General features: G+C 33.9%; 1 protein-coding gene across 1 annotated transcript; it reads left to right on the forward strand.

Annotated features, from left to right (window-relative positions):
- Positions 1 to 392: 392 nt before the first annotated feature.
- LOC107672480 (gastrula zinc finger protein XlCGF57.1-like) lies at positions 393 to 9,478 on the forward strand. Its single transcript, XM_016465726.1, has 2 exons — positions 393 to 669; positions 7,272 to 9,478. Exons 1-2 carry the CDS (start codon positions 555 to 557, stop codon positions 8,930 to 8,932), a joined length of 1,776 nt encoding a protein of 591 aa, XP_016321212.1. The 5' UTR covers positions 393 to 554; the 3' UTR covers positions 8,933 to 9,478.
- Positions 9,479 to 9,836: the final 358 nt, after the last annotated feature.

The raw sequence follows: 9,836 nt of genomic DNA on the forward strand, positions 1-9,836 counted from the left end.
ATTACACCAAAAACACAAAATAATGTTCTTTTTAGCAGCATCATATGACCCCTTTAATACAGAACGTTAAATGGGGTAATACATTAAATAACAAATAAATAACAAAGCATATATTATATGCAAATATTAAACACTAAACATTAGTTTAATAAACAATAGTTTAGTATTAAATATTAAACGGCGAATGAATGTAGAAGACAAGATAAAATACTAATGTTTCTTAATAATTTTAGCAATCAAACCATAGAGAAAAACAATACAATGCATAGATATAAATAATTTGGTATGTGTAATATGAAAACAAATCATTATGTATTGGTTTTTTGACGTATGTATGCATTTGTTTGCTTAAAAGTGAACGTCCATTCATCAGCCTGTGTGCCGCCGTGTGTGTGACGTCACACACCCGCGACACATTAGTAAAAACAGAGTTGTGGATTTTTGCTCGAGTTTCGAAGTTGTAAATCTGATTAAAGTGGAGTTCTGTAGTACTGCCTAATACGACGCTGGGAATTACATTTCGGAGCTGACTGTAACCGCATAAGATCTGAAACATGTCAGACATCGTATTGAAAATGGAGATTAAAGAGGAGAGTGAAGACATGGGATATGAAGAAGCATACAGAACGAAAACTGAAGATGCAAAGGTGTTCAAAGATAAAGAAACCGGTTGGTGTCCAGTCTTTATTCTACATTAATGAATGCTGATGAATACTGAGGTAATTTGTAGTGTATTTTAAGACGTGCACAGCGATGCAGTAACTGGAGCTTTTGACAAAATGCTGAGGGCTTTTGTACTTAGGACAGATTTTTATATTATAGGTTATTTGTAGATTATTAGCTTATGATTCGAATGTCCATTATAAGTGAACTATAAATTCTTAGCTAACAAGGAAACTTATAGCAGGGTATGAACCCCGTCTCTGTTTTTTTTTTTTTATACATATAATAATCAGAACAAAAACTTGTCAAACCTTAAAATGACCTACAAACATATTGGCCATAACTGTAAATTGAATACACGTTCTGGTTTTCAAATATAAGCTGTAAATCTATTTCATTGTGAGAAAACTTAAAAGCAGTGAGTCACATTGTTCTATGACTGCTCTATGGATACTAACTGAAGTAAACTAAAAATTACATTTGTAATCACCCATGTTCATGTAGATTCAGCAGTAGGCATATATATATATATATATATATATATATATATATATACATACTGTATATGCACACACACACACACACACACACACATAAATGACAACTGTTAGTGGTCTCCCAGTGGTTTACATCATATGTAGTTTATGTTATGTGATTAATATACAACAAAAACAAAAGAGACCTAATGTTTTTGTCTCCAAAAGCCTTTTTTTTTTTTTTTTTTTTTTTGTTTTTTTTCATTTTTGACTGATTTTGGAATTTGTATTTCTTGTATTACAAATGTGTGGCTGTAATTGCTTTGCTTTGTAATACCATTCAATCTGACAATTTACACTCAAGTCAGCATGTCGACAGTCGGCATAAGGCTGTCATATTGTGTAAGGTGCTCAGTTTTTCAAAAACAAAAGGTTGATTTTAATTTATGGTTTAGAAATGTATTAAGTGAAAATATCAACTATGCCAAGGAATTGTTTACCCTCAGTTATCAAACTAATGCAAACTCTGAATCACACTTTTCAAAACCTCTTCAGAAGCATTCACTGGACTTAAACTGCCAAAATGATCTTGCATAATGAAATTGAACCAGCTCAGTACCAATGCATTTTCCGCAAGTTGGGACAAATGCAAAGAAATTGTGGGTGACTGGAAGAAGCAAAGGATACACTTGATGGATTCTCCAAAATATGGCGAATGTGGGATTCGAAACTAAGGCTGTATTCCAAGGATCCTTCGACAGCTTGATGACCTGGCCAGTGAGGTATGCAGCCTTACTAGGATGCAGCTGTCCGAATGAGAAGCACCCAGTGTCACTGTTATAGAAACAACTATAAAAGTAATGTAAAACTTATGCAGTTAGGACGGGGTGGGCAAAATTGAGATTGTTCAAATGAAGATCGCAGTTCATCTGGAAATATTTACCCAGGGCAGTCCCATTCATTGTAATGCCAAAAGAAATTACAAATAAATTGAAAGACCAAAATACAAATAGAGTGCTGTTAAATGTATAATCCTGATTAAAAAAAATTTCAATTCAGTTTATTAGTATAATTTAGTATATTAATAGTAATTTAGTATTTGTCTTGCAGCCCACATTGACATGACACTGACAGTGGTGAGGAGAAACATAAAATACTTGTATAATATATTCTTTCAAGTATAACATTGCATGAATTCTAAAATAATTAGATTTTTTTTTTTTTCACAAAACAAAGTTGTAATTAAAAACAAATAAAAAAAAGTGCTATCAATAGAGTAATGACTGTTAATCACATGATTTTCATGTAATAATGCCATGGTTAATAAAGCAATATCACACAAGCAAGAGTGCAATTTTTCATCACAAAGTTTATAAATGATCAAGCAGTGAATCAGTTCTATAATAGTAAGATATAGATATAATAAGATATAATAATAAAACATTATGCCAAACTGCTTAAAGTTTAAAATTTTTCTTAGGTTTTTTTTTTATTTTATTTTTTATGGTAAAGACAGTTATATCATCAGTTATATATATATATATATATATATACACAGTGGTGTGAAAAAGTGTTGGCCCCCGTCCTGATTTCTTATTTTTTTGCATGTTTGTCACACTTTAATGTTTCAGATCATCAAACAAATTTAAATATTAGTAAAAGATAACACAACATGCAGTTTTTAAATGAAGGTTTTTATTATTAAGGGAAAACAAAATCCAAAACTACATGGCCCTGTGTGAAGAAGTGTTTGCCCCCTAAACCTAATAACTGGTTGGGCCACCCTTAGCAGCAACAACTGCAATCAAGCGTTTGCGATAACTTGCAAATCAGGAAGGGGGCCAACACTTTTTCACACCACTGTATATATATATATGTATATTTGTACTTTATGTCCCCCCCAAAATTAAAAAATTTATTTATTTTTAAATTTTAAAAATGAGTTTTAACTCAGAAATTAGGAATGCATTGCTAGATTATGTTAGATGTTTTAATGTTTTAAGACATAAAAGATTGTGTACAATAGATACTGGTCACTTTTATTTCCTTTCATATTTGTCTCTTTTAAAATGATTTTGAAAGTTTCATATTTTCATTGTAGATCTGATGGAACTCAAGGAGAAACGTCCAGAATCATCGGTGGAGGAGAAACATCAGTATCATTTCACAGCTGGAGAAAATAATCTGAGCTGCTCACAAATCTCTATCACTTGCCTGCAGTGTGCAAGGATTTTTGCCAGTGAAGGAAATCTTAATGCACATATAAAAATTCACACTGGAGAAAATCCTTTCACTTGCCTTCAGTGTGGGAAGAGTTTCCCATTTAAAGGAAGACTTAATGTGCACATAAGAATTCACACTGGAGAAAAAGCCTTTCATCCCTGCAGTGTGGGAGGAGTTACCAGTGTCAATCATACTTTAAGCAACACATGAGAACTCACGCTGGACAGAAGTCTTTTACCTGTATCCAGTGTGGAGTTTAACCTTTATGGCACACATACGAATTCACAGTGGAGAGAAGCCAAGGAAAGAGTTTCACATATAAAGAAAAGGTTAAGTCGCACTGGAGAAAAGCATTTTTATGTCATTTGTGTGGGAAGGCTTTCGCATCGGCAAAGTTTAAAAAAACATCAATCACTTTGCTTTGAGGTCATTTAACTGTGAAAAGTGTGATTCAAATCTTACTTTGGCATCAGCTCTTAAGTAAATTTATTTTTAATTATTTAAATGTTTATACAGAAAAGTTATATGAACCAAAGAGTACTTATCTAATCACTCAGCACATGCATTTAATCTTTATCTTTGATAAGTTCATTCACTCAGGACCAAATGATGTTATGTATGTTAGTAATGTTTCGTTATTCTTATATATTTTCCTTTAAGGGGCAGGAGTACCATGATGCTGTTTTACAGTGTTCATATGTCTAAATGTGACTCTGATATGTCTAATAAATGTTGATCCTGAGGACTGCAGTGTTGGTTTGGAGTTTTATTAGAAAGCTTCTCTATATCAGTCAATAAATTAAGTAAAACTGTGATGTATTGGAAATCTGTTGGCTATTTCTCATAATTCCTGCCATGGAAGTTTATGTGTAACTATAATCAATTATGTAACTGGGCGAAAACTTTCAGTTGAAATGTGGAAGCATGATGCTTGTGGAATCACATGTATGAACATATGTTTATAGACTGGTGTTTCAGTCATTCTGTCATTTATTAATTCATTTATATATATATATATATTTTAAATAAAGGAACAATTTTAAAATAGAGAAAATTCTGGAGACAGTCTTCTTTTAGCATATTGTTTTGGTAAAAAAAATAATCACTGTTTTACACTGATTTTTTAAGTTAAAAAATGTTTTTTTTTTTTTATTTGTATTTTATTTTTTGACAAAATTATTATATACAGTTGTTTTACGTACAATATTGAACCTTATTATAAGTCTCCAAAATATATTTAAAATAACAATCTTAAAACCAACAACAACTGAGAAACAATGAGAAAAAAATATTTTCTTAAAATTGGCATCTTAATAAACAATTTATATGTCTTAACACATACCTTGATTTACTCATAAATTTAAAATCTTTGTTCAACGTGTAAAAGCAGCAGTATATTGAACGTCATGCTAAGCGTTTGTCATCTCATTTACGGCTGTTAGTCTCATGACTATTTTTGTTTTTTATAAATCTAAGAGATTAAATTACAGAGTTGAATTCAGCAAGGAAAAGTGTAAGACACAAAAAGGACTTACACCATTTTTGCTTATGGATAAAGAATTTTGCATACAAAATAAAGAAATTAACAGCATATTCAAAAGAAACGTGTTTTGGGTTTTCATAATAACAAATAATATCTTGGAAGGCAAAATGGTACACCGCATTCATAGTGCCAAAAATATAAAAACTTAAATCAACCCAAAATTTGTTAGTAATGCTACAATCAAAAAATAAATGGGCAGCTGTTTCTTCTATAAGACCACAAAATGAACAGTTGTCATCAGTGTCAGAATATTGGGATAGATTTTGTGAAGGATTTTATAATGGACTTCCTTAACCTTGTTAGATATACAAAACTTACTGGGCAAAAGCCAAGCTTTTTTTCCAAATTATATCAGTTATAAACGAATTCCAATAGAATTTACCTCTTGGAGTAATCTTTCTTTTTTCTTGAAAAAGCTTTCAAATATGTCTGTTGTTACACTTCTTATCTAAAAAGTTAATGCCACCCAAAAACAAAACAGGATGCACAACATTACCCTTACTATACATTAAGTGATTTCTAACTAATTGAATTAAACCTGTTGGTATAGCTTTTATTAATGTATTGTATTCTTTTGGTGGAACAGGGAAGCCATGGCGATTAAGAAATTGCCCATAAGTTAAAATATTGCCAACATCATCTAACACAGATTTTCCAAAGCTTTAGGTAACTGCCTTTTATCCTCCAAAAACAATGTGGTGTCATTGGCTAGCTGCACAATTTTAACCTCCTTGTCAGAAATAGAGATTCATTGTGGTTAATGCTCAGGCAAAGTAACTCTGTGGCTAAAAGAAACAAAAACGGGGAGATCGGACAGCCCTACCTAACTCCACAATAGATGTCAAATCTCTTAGAAATGTCAAAATGTACAATCACAGAACTATTAATACCCCTATAAAAACATGGCTATAGTATCATTAAATGATTTACCAAATCCAACCATCTCTAAGGCACTGTGTGCATCTCACTGGGTGCAGCCATGATTGTGTGACGTCATACTCCCGCGTGTCGAAAAAATCAGAGCAGCTGTGGATTTTTCTGCACGAGTTTCCAAGTTGTAAGTTGGTGCTCTATTGTACTTCCAAATACAACGCTGGGAATTCCGGGTTCGACATAGCACAGCATAACTATGTCTGACATATGTGTGAAAACAGAGTTTATTAAAGAGGAGAGTGAAGACATGGGATATCAAGAAGCATACAGAACGAACATTGAATATACAAAGGAAAAGAGTGGTTGGTGTTCATTCTTTTTTCCCATTTTTCATTAATGATTTCTGGTGAATATTAAGGTAATTTTCATGCAGTACACAATAGAGAGAAATGATGTGCATGCTACCGTCTCAGGATTTGCCTCTGTCTCAGGATACTTTGAATACTGATTTGTTTTTACTCAGGATTCAGATGGTAACTCCTAAGTTTGTGAGGCTTTATTTATTTATTTATGATTATTATCATTTATTTCTTTGGAATGATTTAAGAAAAGAATGGCTTATAAGAGTCAATTGGTCATGAACTACACTGGTTGTGCTGTCTTTTTGATTCACCAAAAACAACCGGTTTAAGAGAGTCAGTTTGTTTGTGATCCATACTGCAGTTATCTTATCTGGACAATGTTATTGCGTGCAGCCCATGAGGACAACGAGGACAAGACACAATTTCTTGTCATTATTTTGTGGAGCACATCCTTTTAATATTTTAATAGATTCGATTCGGACTAAAACTAGAACTTGTGAAAGTTTGTGAAAACTTGTGGCTGTATTCAGAGTGCAAGAAACACTTATAGATTAAAAGCAACAACAAAAGCTGTCACATGGTGCATATTTTCCTCACACCTTGAATGCACGCAAGTGTACACATTTTAATTATTATTATTTAAAAGAAAACCTTTAGCCTGCATTTTCAATATGAAAACTATTTATAATTCATAAATATCATTAGGTTCTGGGAAATCACACTATGTGACATGTATATAGATAGATAGATAGATAGATAGATAGATAATGATATCAGGACAGTTGTATCACATTTTAACTAAAATCAAAGTGAAAAAATGCTCATCGTATGTAGGGCTGCACGATAAATCGAAATGGAATCGAGATCGAGATTCAACAGAAGCTGTGATTGTCATGCGTATCTTTCAGTGAAGCACGGTTCTGTGATCAGCAGTTTACGAAATTAATAGAACAAAATATTGCCCCACAACAAATGTTAGAAGCATCAAGATTTGGATGCATTAACTAGACCTTTTATATTAATCTTAGTAAAGAAAAAAAGAAAGAAAGTGAAAAAATAGATACTGAACCCCTTATATTGAATACTTGTCCTTTTTAAACTGTTTTTTTACAATTTGATATTCTATTCTAGATTTGATGAGAATCAAAGAAGAAAGTCAAGAACTGAATGAAGTGGAGGAGAAACATCAGTATCAGAAACCTAATCACTTCACAACTGGAGTAAATGGTTTGAACATCTTAAAAATTGAAAAGAATTTCTCAGAAACAAGAACGGAAGCAAAAAAATCGTTCACCTGCCTTCAGTGTGGAAAGCATTTCACCACTAAAGGAAACCTTAATGTGCACCTCAAAATTCACACTGGAGAGAAGCCTTTCACTTGCTGTCAGTGTGGGAAGAATTTTGCCACTAAAGGAAATCTTAATGTACACATTAGAATTCACACTGGAGAAAAGCCTTTCACCTGCCTTCAGTGTGGGAAGAGTTTCCCATTTAAAGGAAGGCTTAATACACACATAAGAATTCACACTGGAGAAAAGCCTTTCACCTGCCCTCATTGTGGAAAAAGTTACCCGTGTAAAACATACCTTAACAGGCACATGAAAATTCATGAAGCCCAGAACCCTTTCAACTGTGCTCAATGTGGAAAAAGTTTCACAATGAAAGAAGGCTTGAAACGTCACATGAGAATTCACGCAGGAGACAAATCTTTCATGTGTCCTCATTGTGGGAAGAGTTTTATGCATAAGAGAAACCTTGACTCGCACATAAAGATTCACAATGGAGATCGATCTTCACCATGCGTTGAGAAAGGAAAGAGTTTTGTTAAGGATAACACAAAAGTAAATATTGAAAGGAAATCATTCACATGCTCTCAGTGTGGCAGGAGTTTCACAGATAAAGAAACCTATAATGCACACTTGAGAATTCATATTGGAGAAGAGCTTTTCAGATGCAGCCATTGTGGGAAGAGTTTCCCATGTGAAGAATATCTCAACAGACACATGAAAGTCCACACTGGAGAACAGCCTTTCACCTGCTCTCAGTGTGAAAGTTGTTTCACAGACAAAAGAAGCCTTAAGAAACACATGAGAACTCACAATGGAGAAAAACCATTCACGTGTTCTCAGTGTGGGAAGAGTTTTACACGTAAAGAAACCTTTAATGCGCATGTAAGAGTTCATAAAGGAGAAAAGCCTTTCAGATGCCTTCAGTGCGGAAAGAGTTACCCATATGACCGATGTCTTAAGAGGCACATTAAAACTCACGCTGAGGAGAAGCCTTTCACCTGTTCTCAGTGTGGAAGAAAATTCACAGAGAAAGGAAGCCTTAAGATTCACATGACGATCCACACTGGAGAGAAACCTTTCGGATGCTCGCAATGTGGGAAGAGATTTAGACGTAAAGGAGGACTTAATGAGCATACGAGAATTCACACTGGAGAAAAGCCGTACACATGCCTCCAGTGCGGAAAGAGTTTCGCTGTTAAAGGAGGGTATAATTTGCACATGAGAACTCACACTGGAGAAAAGCCCTTCGCTTGTCATCTGTGTGGGAAGAGTTTCATACTAAAAGCAATACTTCATATGCATATGCGAGTTCACACTGGAGAGAGGCCTTTCGTGTGCGTTCACTGTGGGAAAAGATTCAGACGGAAAGTAAACCTTAATCTGCACACCAGACTTCACACTGGGGAGAGGCCTTTCATGTGCCAGCATTGTGGGAATACTTTCACGTGGGCAAGAAGTCTCAAACAACACGTATCGCGCTTTTGTAAGTTAATTCAGCGCTGATCATTATGGTACACATTTTTAATTGAGCAGCAGCCCTTAAAACACACTTGAAAAATCCATGCAAATGAGAAGCCTGTCCTTTAGGGAAAGTGTTTTAAAGAGAACAAGGTAAAACATTGATTTGAGTGCTCATGTCTGCTTGGAGAGTAAAAAGGCATCAAGGAACAGTGACTTGGGATGTCACCAAAGAATCCTTACTGGAGAAAGTCCAAGTGTTCGTATTGTGGAATGATTTGAATCCATTCAGGATTAAATGTAAATGTTCACTAGAGAAGATGTACAACTTCATAGTTAGTTTGCAATATAAATGTTATGTCATTGATGTGAAAGTGTATGATAAGTGCCCTTTTTGTATTTGTAAATAATGATCAAGATGTATACACAGCGTATTATGAAAATGTTATGTTTACTTGATGGTTACACCACATGACATTTTAGTCGTTAAATGTAAACTTTTGTTGAAAGTGGTTAAACCATCCCTAAAACCACATGAAATTAAAGGGATAGTTCACCCAAAAATGAATATTACCCCATGATTTACTCACCCTCAACCTATCCTAGGTGTATAAAGTGGTGTGAAAAAGTGTTGGCCCCCCTTCTTTCAGACGAATACAATCGGAGTTATATAAAAGAAAATGTCCTGGCTTATCCAAGCTTTATAATGGCTGTTGAGATTTTGAAATCCAATAAAGTGCATCCATCCATGCCTCTGGGTGGTTCACATGCTTAAATGTGATGTAAACTTTCTGGTTTGTGAATGTTTATACCTCTGGATTGGGCATCTATATTTCTGCATTTCAGTCATATAAGTAAAAACAGATTTTCTGAAACAATTTTTCCTTTCTCTTTGGAGTGTTACAAGCACTTGGTGCATAAAGAAGATCTGTAAAGTTGCAAAGACTAA

The sequence above is a fragment of the Sinocyclocheilus anshuiensis genome, unplaced genomic scaffold, assembly GCF_001515605.1.
Source record: "Sinocyclocheilus anshuiensis isolate Anshui unplaced genomic scaffold, SAMN03320099.WGS_v1.1 scaffold297, whole genome shotgun sequence".
In the NCBI taxonomy this organism is placed as follows: domain Eukaryota; kingdom Metazoa; phylum Chordata; class Actinopteri; order Cypriniformes; family Cyprinidae; genus Sinocyclocheilus; species Sinocyclocheilus anshuiensis.